This window comes from Talaromyces amestolkiae, assembly GCF_001896365.1.
Source record: "Talaromyces amestolkiae strain CIB chromosome Unknown scaffold22.1, whole genome shotgun sequence".
Lineage (NCBI taxonomy): Eukaryota > Fungi > Ascomycota > Eurotiomycetes > Eurotiales > Trichocomaceae > Talaromyces > Talaromyces amestolkiae.
In genome coordinates this window covers 236,421-249,525 of record NW_024468058.1, presented here as the reverse complement: position 1 = coordinate 249,525, position 13,105 = coordinate 236,421, and the positions used below count along the sequence as shown (strand labels likewise).

Here is a 13,105-nt window from a genome sequence, read left to right as displayed (position 1 = left end):
AAAAGGTCCTATAATATCATTGCTATGATTCACAAATTGCATCTCTCGAGTACGTAGCTCTGAGAGTACATGTTCCAGCCAATAACCCAACATGCGGATGATTTCTTGGGTTGACCCTAACCCTTACCTCTCAGGGTTAGGGCTCGATTGTCTTTGCTTTGTGCGTAGAATCCTTACTTGGCTTACGCTACATATGATTCTAGGGCTATGATATACATATCTGTCATGAGACTCGTTACATATCTATAGCTTCGTGTATTTTCTGGGTTCACATTGAGCTGTCCATGAAGTTGTTATTCGGATGACAGCTATTCCGTATCCGTCACCGCTTCAACACGAAAGACCAAGACTCCGGGAGAACTATTGATATAACTCCTCAAATCTTAATATACCGCCTGTGGAGCCGTCTTTGATAATAAAAAGACTTTGTTGCATGTAGATTTTGCAGCAGCGGAAGCGCTATTGCTCCCAACTGCCGATGTCGTACCCTTATGTTTCATGATTCAGGTGTTCTGAAACGAAGGACCGCACAATTCTCCGTAGTTCGAGCGAAATCTTCAATAAGGATAAACTCCGGCAATGGTTCGTGTCTGCGTTGGCCTCCACGTCAGAGTAATGTAGATCCATCGCCCGTGTGAAGCTGGCCTGCATGCCGGCTCCTCCCGCGGACCCATCTGTCCCGTCCCCGGATGGACATAGGCTCAAATATTTCACAGTTTGGACTTAGACACAATCCGAATACGACCGCCGTCATCCGGACGAATGTCATCAGTCCCGAGCCAGCGACGAACGACCTCTTCGTTCTCTCCACCCGGGACTAGCTCCGGAACCTTCGTTCCGGAGCCCATCGCCTCTGCTGTCGTCGCTGTTGGCAAAGACGGCGTACGACTCATATGCACCAATGGCTGCTCAGATCTAACATGGCCATCATCCACATCCAGCACAGGACTAACGCAGGCTTGTAATTGATCAAATACGCTCCTCCAATGATCTTGAGACTGCGACGCAAACCTAGCCGCCAACACGTCTCTAATCACGGGCCAGTTCCGGCGGTCAATCCGATCCGGCATCATCGCTGGGTCGAGTGCTAATCCGCGTATCAAGCGTTCATATAGCGCGTCCTCGATGCTGGACACCATCATAAACTTCCCGTCAGCCGTTTTGTACACGTCCGACCACGGCGCATCATTAACGCCTGTAAGTGATGGTTCGGTGTCTGGTTGACCGTTCCTTCGCTGCAATGGGAATGTGGCTAAATACCGCGTTCCCTGCTGAACACTTGCGTCGACAATTTGGCCCTTCCCAGATGCGTTGCGGTGGATGACAGCTGCGAGAATACCAACAACACATGACATGCTTCCGCCGCCAAAGTCGGCTAAGTAGTTGACCGTTGGCCTTGATATCACACTATCTTTATTGGATATACCGGTTCTGTTTGTAGGCGTCGCATGCTGCAATGCAGGCAGCGCACCAGAGACCGCCACGAAGTTATTCTCATGGCCTAATGCGTTTGCATATCTTTCATCGTAGCGCGAAAACCCCGTTACACGTGCGTAAATGAGTTTTGGAAATCGTTCACACAGCTCATCGGCACTCATGCCAATCATGCGCTCAAATACGTCCTGTCGATAGGAATCAATCAACACATCGGCAACTTCAAGCAATCTCAAAAAGGCTTGCCGGGATGCAGAAAACTCGAAATCGACAATGATGGAACTTTTGTGTCGACATAGAGAGTCTATCCAGCGTTTTTGTGGTGTTGTTGTTTTGGTGCGTTTTCGGGATGGAGGGTCGATGCGGACTACGTCGCAGCCTAGGTCGGCGAGGACCATACCTGTGAAGGGGGCCATTGCGATACCTGCGAGTTCGAGAACTGTATTGGAAATATTCGTCAGGTTGATCATGTCTTTGGTTGGTGTTGATTCGGCCTTACTGACCTTTCAACCCCGCCAAAGGCGGTTTTCCTGTATGATCGTTTGAAGTCATTGTTTTATGTTTTTTGTTATCGTAAATTTAGGGTTTTTGTATGTCCTTATATCATGATTAAATAATTGATAATGTATAGATGTATTCGTTCAGCGGTATTTGAGCTTCTTTCTTCTGGGGTATTTTCTGATTAGTCAATATAGCAATAAGACGCACAGAATGATTAGTGACGAACCTCGGCATTTCCTCTCTTCATCGAATTCCAAATATATCAATAAGACAACTTAGCAGTGTAAAATCTGAATAAAAAACATTAAAGTCCAAGTGTTTTCAAAATATGGAAAGAATAAAGCTCAGCTAAGAGCTACGCCGTTCCTTAAATCAATAGTCAAGTCGCTTAATCCATTATCGTCCAGGGACCCTTGCTCCATCATGCATGCATGAGACGCGATAAAGCGACTCCAGTTATGAAATCCATTGGTAAATAGATCAAAGAGAGCTGTTGCTAATATATACTCCGAAGGGTCCGATAAGCTCCTAAGAAAGTACTCCACCGGTTCTTTGATTGTGAGAAGCGGGGTACTTTTTTCTTGTTTCTTGAAAAGGAAGTTAGCTAAGATCGAACTATTGAATTGGTCTTTGTATGTATCAAATCATTTGTCAATGTTTTTATTTATCGAGAAAATCCTTTTCTGGTGTGAAGACCTTTTAGAGTAGTGATCCTCAGGCTTTGTATACATCAACATTCTTTTTTCCTAGTGGCCACATCAAGAAGCCCGGCCAATAAAAAACTCTATACGATTCCGGAGTGCGCATCCATGAAAATTTCCGGCCTATTCTCACCATGTTCAGTCGTAAATCCTCGACAAGTCAAATTCACTGTGGTAGCAACTGCAAGAATGCCCTCTTCGGCTCGCGGTTACCAGAAGATTTGTTCTCGTCGAAATAGAACGGTGTCAGATCCGCGTTAGCATCGTCAACATGCACCCGAAATCCCTCCGATTGTAGTACATCGGCATAGTACTTTAAAGTCTCCTTGGCCTTCTGGGAATCATCCTATGTCTGAGTCAGTATCACAATCGAGAGCCATTGGAGATTTTGCTTACCAAAGTTGCGATGGTTTTGGTCCACTGATTCTGGCATCGAGTTTCCATTTAAATCGTGTTCAATTGAACTCAACATACAACGCTTCAGTTCGGCGTAGGAGCGCAAGGCTTCTGCAATAATGGATTGGGAAACAGGGGCGTTCTGCACGTGAAAGTCATGGATAATGGAGTTATCCGCATTGATCGCATTGGGAATTGGCTTTGTGGGAACAATATCATGTAAACTGGGCTACTCAGTGCCACAAAAACCAATCTATGCTGATATTGATTTAGCACATTAGCTAAAGGTTTAGAAACTCACTACAGATATGATATCAGAATTTGTTAATCGGGTATATCGTAGCTCAATATTGGTATCTAGCACCAGTATAGATCGACTTGACTGTACATATCTAATGCGTGTGGTAGCATTTCTTGTGAAAAACATAGAATTTCCGGTTGTACTTCCAGATCTAATTATGCTTCTCGTTTGGATTTGTTGTCTGTTGAGAATGTGGTGAGAATGTGGTTCTTACGAGATAAGAGTTCGCGACTTCCTCAAGAAATGCAATTTAAGCCATCTTGATATAAGCTGGAAAGTATGAGATGGCTCTCTCTTGTCAAGCCGGCCTGTCTTAGATATTCCCATCCCATGGATTTTGAGGGAAATTCGCGTGGAACATCTCACGGTATACCTGCAAGCCTTCCCAGGTTCGTGGGTCACGGGGATTCAGAAACTCAAAGGGTATCATGGGAGTGGAGTCAATCCTCCGATATTCATTAAAGGCTTGCAATAGTGGTTCTACACGCCCTTGGCTGTATCGTGGTAAATCAGCTCTCCGACGAAGAACAACATAATCGGGCTCTTCATGGATGAAATGATAGAATTCACCCATTCCTATAATTTCGAGATTGGGGAAATTGGTACAGTCGAACGCCCAGGTTGCGAAGTCAACCAGCTCTGATAATAGAACAGCTGCTTTATTATTACTTTGGTACCTCTCGTATATTTTTATTGAGTCGATTATGATCTTGGTTGAACAACTGAGGTCCACCATTGGGTGCATGTCTTGCAGGGCCATCGATCCTCGGAAATGGATAGCTCTGAGGCCTTCAAAGGGCCCCTCGTTCCGAAGGGATTTGTACTTGTTGCTTTAGTGTTAGCGTATGTGTCGACGACAGAAAAAAAAATAAGAAGGAGGGTGAATGAGGACGGAGTCCTCGTTCATGTTAACTTACAATCAATGAGGGAGACCTCGAGAAAGCGAATCCTTCTAAGCCCGGTAAGGCTCGCAGGATTAACCGAACAACAAATCGATCTGGAAGACTGGACTCAGTTCGAACGCCTAGTCCCTGGCTGAAGAAGCTGAGGACAAGGCGTTTTAGTTCGGGCCAGTAAGCGTCGAAATCTATCTCCACTCCAAGGTTCACATTGATACTGAGATATAGTTCCTCCAATTGGCTGTCGTATTTATCAAGCAAATCTTCCAGCGGAAAGTATGCACGCCTTCCCCAGTTCTCATCAATGATCCCACCAAAAGATCGAAGTGAGAAGCCGTGATCTCGAGTTTCCCACGTTTCAAAAAAACGGAGAGTCTTGGGGCAATAGTCGAGCCTCAAAACTGTCAACTTTGCCGGATCAAAAGTCAATTCGTCGCCGGGGCCCCAAGCAAGAAGCGAAACATTGCGCAGGGACAGAGATACGAGTGATTTGAGTCGGAATTCATTCGTAATCGGCTCTGTGGATAACTTCTCAAGGTTTCCCCTGAATCTGATTGGTGGAATCAACAGTCCGAGCCAGATTAAGTCCATTTGAATATCAGCTACAAGTCGCTGATTATAGTGGCGCACCACTTCCACGTCGAGAGAGACAAGATGGTGGGCGTTATGTTCGACAACCTTGCGGAAGAGGTGGAAATTCCGTTTCGCGACAACTCCGCGCCACGAGAAATGACGGAGATTCTTGAGGTGAGCAAGCCCCTCAAGACCGTTTGCACGGCATGCGCCATCCACCACCAGCGAAAGGGACTTGAGATTCGACTGATTAATGGTAATATAGCCCAGCGGTCCAAGGACTTCTGGTGGCATGCAGTAACCTAACATCCATCTGTTGAAGATGATCAGCAACTGATCCGTTCCCATCAGTATCAATCAATTGCAATACGTACGAAAAGCGGCTCAGTTGGCCTGGGCGGATATTAGGAAAAATCTGCCTCCCTATTGAAGCCAGTGTTGCAAGAATACCAGTATGTTGGGACTGAGGATCTGCGATATTGCTCCTACCAGCAATATATCTCTCTATACCGCATCGTTGGAAGTACCACGGTTGAGGCAAGATCCTCAAATCCTTCATGAGACTCAATATTGATAACGAGTCCTTCGAACCGTCTTCCTGAAAAAATGATCTTTCGTACTCCGCCAAGTCAAGGTCCGGAGCGTTCGTGTCGATATATGGGCGGACTTCTCGATATATTTCCACCACGGGATACAGAAAAGGGATCATACGTTGATGCATAAGCCTACTAGTCTGTGCGAGAGATATGATATCCTTCAGTGGTAACTAAGAACCCAGAACCCAGTTAGTATTGTATATGTTAATTTTCCAATCGAGGGTCTTTATGACTAACATCTTGAACGATTGCAGTCACCATCTCCGGTGGCAGAAGGGCTAAAGGGGGTCCTGAGCCCCATCGATCCGAAGAGCTCATCTTTCCCTCTGAGCGTATCTGAAGATGCCTCGACTGAGTTGTCTGATAGTGAACAAGATCTCGGGCTTTCAAATGTATTGTTGGCGTTGTTTTTGAACTTACTGAGTTTTACAAGTACATTTATTTGAAAGAGCAAGCTCTGCTTTTATTTATCTTCTCATTTCTCTCTGGTGTCTCTTGAAATTGAGGCCATATTCCTCGAATTGCATCTTAGAGCGTATACCTGCATAGCTTACGCGCTATAAATCTTCCGACTTTTCTTGAAAAACAGGGAGACAAAGGGTTGTTGACTCGGGGACAAACCTCCTCAAACAATCCAATTGCTGCAATAAATGGATGCAATGAGCGGTCCGAAACAGTTCTTGGTGAAACATGTACAATTGAAAGAAGTACGTATGTTCTTCAGGTATGTTGCTTAAATCCTAAGATTCAAGCGTCGAAACTCCCGGCAATTATCATGGCTCGTACTTTATTGACAGGGCCCAGCCTTTTAACTTGGACCTGATCAATGTAGGAGAATAGCCCAAAATGGAGATGGTTTATGGCATTTCGCATTTCCGTCCTGTTGAAGTTAGTAATACCGGTCAGATTTAAGGTCATGTTTCGCGTGGTGTTGCTTACACATTTGAAATTGTCGTGGATATTAAGCTACAGTCTTAAAGAGCGCCACATATTCGTCGGGCGAAAATGTGAAATACAAACTACGGTGTACAGATTGGCAGAGATGACGGGAGTCGAATGACAACAAATGAATGTGATATCAAATTCAATATATAGAGTTATAGATTAAGTAATACTGGGTAGGTGGCGTAGATAAAGTTTCTCTCATCTCCAATCATATGAATGGCCTGAAAATCAAGAAACTAAATTTACTCCTCGTGGGCGGCAATAGTAGCCTTCTCATCGACCTTAAGGTCAGAGACTTCGGTAGCATAGGCCAATCCCAATTCCTCGTAGATGCGAGTCATGCGCTCACGGTCCTTGTTGGCAATGCTGCCCATGTCACCACCGAAGAAGACATCGAGTTCCTCGAGGGTCTTGTCCTTGGTTTCGGGGAAGAATTGCCAGATGAAGAAACCACCACCGAGAGAGAAGATGGCGAAGAAGATATAGGTACCGTACTTCATGGAGTCAAGCATGTCCTTGGTGGTAAGACCAATGATGAAGTTGAACATCCAGTTAGTGGAAGCGACGATGGCAACACCACGAGAACGCATACTGGCGGGGAAGATTTCCTGAGCAAGGACCCATGCGACGGGACCCCAGGAGTAGGCGAAGTTGACAGCGAAGAGCCAGATGAAGACAATGGCAACCCAACCCTGAGTGACAGCGAGATGCTCGCCCTTGTCCCACTGGGGCTTGTAGACACCCTCAACGGAGGCGACGATGACGTGGCAGATGAACATACCAATAGCACCGACAATCAGGAAAGTCTTACGACCGAACTTGTCCAAGAAGAAGACGGCAGGGAGGGTGAAGATGATCTGCAAGATACCAGTGACACCGGTAGCGAGGAGATCAGTGGTAGTGGAAGAGAAACCGAAAGACTTGAAGATCTGAGGAGCATAGTACAGAACAGCGTTGATACCAGTGAACTGCTGGCAAACCATCATACCACTTCCCAAGACGACACGCTTGAGCATGTTAGGGGCGAAGAGGGCCTTCCAGGGAGCAAGGAGACCACCACTGCCGACCAACTCAGCTTCGGTTTCTTCGTCGAACATAACGGCAGCCTTGATTTCCAAGAATTCGGCGGTGAGGAGAGGGTCTTGAGGGTCGAGGCGGCGGAGTCTGCTGAGGGCGGAACGAGCTTCTTCCTCACGGTGCTTCAACATCAACCAACGAGGGGAGAAGGGGAAGAAGAACAGGCCGAAAAACACTATACAAGTGAACAAAGATTAGATTAACATCCGAGCAAAAACAAAGAATCACTGAGATTGACTTACAAACCCAAGCAGGGATCAACTGCAAGGCCAAAGGTACACGCCAGGAAACAGTCTTCTGGCCAGTGCAACCATGGGTGTGGTTCTGCTCGTAATTATAGCTTCCTGTGGAGTCGTAGGGGTTGGCAATACCTTCGGGCTTGCACTGGTTGCTACCAATATAGGAGAAACCAAAGTCGAGCCAGAAAGCAATGGTGGTACCGATGGTGATTGAGAGTTGCTGAAGGGAGACCAAAGAACCACGGAGTTCGGGAGGGGCGACCTCGGCCTGGTACAATGGAATGACCATGGAGAACATACCAATACCGAAACCACCGATGATACGACCGGCGAAGAAGTAGGCTGGTGACTGAGCACCGGCTTGAAGACCAGTTCCGAGGGTGAAGACGAGCACAGCAAACATCATACTGTACTTACGGGAAATGGCGTCGGACAAGTAACCGTTGAAAAGAGCACCAGCCCAGGCACCCAATTCAAGGGCAGAAACGAGCCATCCTTGAATGTTGGAGCTCATGAGGCCGGGGAAGTGGTTCTGGAAGTTCTCCATGACCAGGATAGGACCCATGACACCTTGATCGTATCCGTACATCATACAACCGAGGGAGACGAAAACACAAGTCAAGGCCACGTAGGGATTCTTGAGCATACCAGCGAGACCGTGAGGCTTGGAGGCATTTTGGCGACCAACCAAAGACTGTGAGGTCTTTGCCTCCTTGGCCTTGGTTTTTTCGAAAAGGCCGGGCATGATGATTTCGCCCTGCTGTTGCTGTGGTGTTGTGTGAGGTAGATTGACTGATCTTGGTTCTCTCCAAGCTCACAGCTTTAACTGGAACAATAGAGAAGAGAAGGGGAGGAGCACACGACGGAGGAAAAAACGAGCACCAAACCCGGGGGTACGAGGACTATTTTATAAACGCCTGGGGGTGACCCCAGACCAATGTGACAGTCCTAATTTTCTCTCGTGTGATATACGCATATTTTTTTTTAACTTTCCCGTGGGTTTCTAGGTTACATGGCCGCTGCGTTGACTTTTCCATCTTCCCCATCTGGAGGACTCCGTACTCCATAGCTAGGCAAGAAAAGACACCCTAGTCCCATGCGGAGACCCATGTACTCGTTTCAAAACCCCAAGTTCCTGTAACTTATGTCTGTACTGGTACGTACCAATCTTTCGTGACAAGACTACTGGACGCAATTCCCGTTCCTTTCAAACTCGACCAATGATGCATACAGAAGGGCATTTCTAGCGTCCTTTCATCGACGCGCTTTGTTTGAAGTTTCCGATGTTGATTGGTCCTAACTGTTGTGTGGTCGATGTGACTCCATGCCACGAGCCGCTCGTGGCATAGCATGATTTCCCCTAGTAGAAGAGCCCATTCCTAGTACGACATAGTCTCCTTTCAAGTTGGCAAGTTTACTCTTGTCGTTCGGCGACACACTTCTCAGTTCGGCATTGTTCCCGTGGAACTGTCTACCGAGTCATACCGAGTTGGCATTGGAGAGAAAAAAATACATAGTCGCCACGTATGGCTACGTACCGACCTGACTCGTTATTCCGAGCTCTAGATTAGACTACTAAAACCTTTTTACCCTGTTCTCATTCAACTGTCATCAATTAGTTCTTGTTTCCTGCAGTGACATGTGACATAACTTTGCAACACAATTGTCGAAATACTGTTCACCCTTCTCAGCCGCCAATCAGCCAATGATTTACACCCTGTACGAAGAAGGCGCACTAGCCAGCCCCCCATGATATTCGCTTGTTTTGCGCGGATAAGCCGTTCTTGACTACGGTCTATTGTCGGAGATTGGTCGTTGCCACTGGTTGGTGGCTTCCTTGGTCGTCCCCTGGTCAACGCTTTGGATTCAGTCCAATCTTGTCTTTTATGGGCCGAACCGAGAAGGCTTCTGTAAGGATTAACGCTCAAATCAGAGAATTTGAGCATTGATTAGTCGATTCATTTATGCCCGTGTGGTTTTTGCATGAGGGACTAAACCGTCTCCAGAGTAGTACAGTATACTAAATTACTAGTTCGATCTTTGGGGGTCACAAAGTTCGTACGTGTACATCAACACGCTACTTCGAATCGACGAATAGTCGAAGGCCTACTTTTTGGCAGAAGCGATCAACTAGCCAGTCCGAGTTAGCGACGACTTTCCGAGGTCTGTTTCGCGTTGATGAGTTTGTTCTGCTTTTCGCAGTCGCACGGTTGCCATATATATATTATTAACGCTTATATTATTGATTTAGTTTCTCATGCAAGATGCATGAGCACGGGGTCTGCATCTCGATGTTGTCAACCCCCAAGACAATGAGCAATGCAGCAATGAAGGCAAGATGGTGTCTCTGTCTGTGCTTCGCGCGACGTTGCACCGGCTCGAAGTTGAGGTTACACTACGAGCAGAGCAGGATAGCGATTGTGTATTACCGCGTATCCAGTACGCGCTGAGTAACTATATTCTGACGAGTTAATTATGGAGTTGTACTAATTAAACCTGTGTGACTGTTTCTAGCCCCCTTCCAAGAAATCTTGGCCAATGTCAATCTAGTCTTGGAAAAGCTTAGTCCCATTTGGCACTCACAAGCAATTTCAAGCATTTTTATTAAGTTTGAGTGAACTTTGAATATGTAATTGATCGGTTGCTCGGCTGTTTCTAGCAGCTGACTGCGTACGTCTTGCCACTTGAAACCGCTTTAAGCTGAGAGTCGAAGGGACTTCAGTGAGAATTTATTGGGTTGGTTAAACCATTTTCCGGTATCTATTTCCTTCTAGTGAAGGTCAGCGATTCAGGAATCTGTTAGACGCTAAACAAGAGCCTTTCTACTTCAAGGCATGAAGTCCGTTATGATTCGTGTTAATACTTACTAGACGTATCTAGTATTATCATGTCGTATTGTCCTATAATAGCGTTTTTATCGAGTGCACCTCATCTATTGGACAGACTAACTTATGGGCCGAACACCATATATTGTGGAGACCCCATTCCCTCCGTATATCCAAGACATTTCTCCGAGAAAATGGCATCTTGGAACCGAAGAAAATTTTCCCCATAAAAGGGGGACTTTGATCCGAATTGTGGAAATACTCTCACGTGGCAAGTCTTGGGAAGTCGAGACAGTTCTGTGATCGGACATTGAATCAGACATCATCTTACTTCTCGGATCGATCATGGCTGCCAGTAAAGTTTCTTATTCTCTCATTTTCGGATCTCCGCATTTTTCTAGCGCCTCTTTTCAGCCCTTCTTCCAAGCCATGGCAAAAGCCAAACCACGGATCCACAGAAAGTTTCTCGCGGCGTTTACGCGTTGCGAAGTATGCTTAACCAGGGAAAAGTTATTTCTATTAGAGTTCTTATTTCCCCATGTTGGTTGTACGATGAAATATACGATCATGGCGCCGCGAAAGGGGGAAAACCCTTGGGACCTGAATGCCCTTCTTGATCAATACGTAGCTCGTATGTTTCCTAGTCTTCGGCTTAGCAAAGTCAAATCGTGAACTAGCCGAGCTGCTCGGTTGGAAGACAGGATGACTGATCGAAATGTATTCATTCTAGACGCCTACATGCGATACTAAGTGCGAATGGCTCCACACTATCGGTACCGCCATAAATATGAGAAAATTAATGATGTATTTGGAGTATTTTTACTACTCGAACACAACAGTCCTAAATTAAAAGAGGGAAAAATGAAGTCTAGACACTCCCGCCACCCAGGAATTCTGGTGCGCCCGCATTGGCATTCCCCAAAGCTGGAGTATGGAGAACGCTTTACTCGAAAGGCCTTCGTAAAGCCACGCAATCAATTCCGGTGAGTGGATAAGTGAAGAGGCCGTTTGAGCCAATAGAGATACACAGTCTATGTCTACTTCTGCGCTAGTAAGTAAAACGCGCTAGTATAAGAAGCGTATTCTATGTTTACTCCACAATCCGTTCTGATCATAGTGTGTTTCTCTAGTTTGCAAGGACGTACAGAATACGGAGTACGAAGACTCGATGGCTTTTCCAGATTCTTCTCGAGAACCCCATCACGTGGAGATTTCGCGGAGGAGACCGGCTTGTATCTTTATCCGCCTGACCAAATGTCTCACGGAATACCGAGATGTCTTGCCGAAAGACACTAGGACATTGATGCAATCAAGGGCGTAGAATAGAGTAGGTGAAAATTCGTACATATCACGGGATAGAAACTCGGGTAGAGTGACCATCCCCTGTCAACGGGATATTTCGGCAAATCTTCCCAGTTTCTGAGCTCGTTTATCTTCGGAATGGGCTGTATGAATCCTTCCATCCACATTTCACGAGAAAGATTGTGTATGATTTCCGATGGCCGGACCGAAGATGGCACCATTTACGAGCCGCCAAGACGGCAGAGACGGCTTCAATCCCCTACTATGTAGCTCCGTGGACGGACTCAGCGGAGTCATCCGAACGTCTCGCTACGTAGCCGTACGGTCTGCAATAGTGCCTAAGGGCAATCGCTGGATGCCCGTGCATCGGTGTCAGGCAACCTCTGCTTCTGCCTGATTATTGACTGACAAATGAATCCAAATTGCTAGGCAACAAAGGACAAAAACGGGCGACAACCAACAGAATCCAGGCTTTGAAGGGGCCCTCCTTGTTACCCCGACCGATCCTCAAATGATTAAGCGGGGAACAAAGATACCGGTGAGGGAAATCAGGAATATCTCCTCAAATTTCGGCTTAGCTACTTACTAGGTACGGAGTAGACAGCCAGTCAGAAACCCCAGCCGAGTCTGTGATTCGCGTATCCAACATTTCCATATTTACGAGTCTCCGCAAGACAAGATAATGTACGTACACATGGAGCACAGTGGTCTGACCGTTGGCTGCTTCTGGGGTAATCCGGGACACCCTTGTTCGTGTTTTGGCGTGTGCCACTTGTCCGACAATTATGCGACATTGACTCGGACTCTTTTCCCCCAGATGCGCAAATGCGGCACGGTACAGCGCAAACTGAGATACCGGGGCGAGTCAAAAGGATCACGAGAAACTCCAAGGTTCTGAAGCGTTACCATGTGAGATCATAGGGCGGTAATGATACAATACTTTGAGCCTGACTTCGAATTCGCTAATTCACTAACAGTTATGAACAGAGCTTGTGTCTCAGAAACTGTTCGTGGTTGACTAGGGTCGTTCTATGCCCTAGGGTATAGTGATAATTCTAGGGTAAGGGTAAGGGTAGAGGCATCGCTGAGGTCCGGATATTGTCGACAATCCAAAGACAAATCTAATCGAAGCAGTTTCGTGACAATTCCACCACTGAATGCTATCTTTAACTCAATTGCTTTTTATAATTTTGATGTCGCTCAAGTTCTTGTGCGACCGGGCTTTGATCAGGGATCGTCAGCAGTTTCCGAAAGACGTACAAGGCGAAATGGAAATCTCATCTGACAATTAGCGTCTAGCTCTATTCGATTTATAG

The 13,105-nt window shown here is 46.3% G+C and overlaps 3 protein-coding genes across 3 annotated transcripts; all 3 read right to left on the bottom strand.

Annotated features, from left to right (window-relative positions):
- Positions 1 to 710: 710 nt before the first annotated feature.
- On the bottom strand, positions 711 to 1,850 carry BHQ10_009060 (uncharacterized protein; the record flags this gene model as incomplete). The annotated part of the gene is made up of 1 exon (XM_040881935.1): positions 711 to 1,850. One exon carries the CDS (start codon positions 1,848 to 1,850, stop codon positions 711 to 713), a length of 1,140 nt encoding a protein of 379 aa, XP_040737562.1.
- A 952-nt stretch (positions 1,851 to 2,802) lies between these two features.
- Positions 2,803 to 5,662, bottom strand: BHQ10_009059 (uncharacterized protein; the record flags this gene model as incomplete). Its single annotated transcript, XM_040881933.1, has 4 exons — positions 2,803 to 2,982; positions 4,251 to 5,118; positions 5,180 to 5,571; positions 5,639 to 5,662. The coding sequence occupies 4 exons, from the start codon at positions 5,660 to 5,662 to the stop codon at positions 2,803 to 2,805; spliced, it is 1,464 nt and encodes a 487-aa protein (XP_040737561.1).
- A 926-nt stretch (positions 5,663 to 6,588) lies between these two features.
- BHQ10_009058 (uncharacterized protein) lies at positions 6,589 to 8,407 on the bottom strand (the record flags this gene model as incomplete). Its single annotated transcript, XM_040881932.1, has 2 exons — positions 6,589 to 7,598; positions 7,666 to 8,407. 2 exons carry the CDS (start codon positions 8,405 to 8,407, stop codon positions 6,589 to 6,591), a joined length of 1,752 nt encoding a protein of 583 aa, XP_040737560.1.
- Positions 8,408 to 13,105: the final 4,698 nt, after the last annotated feature.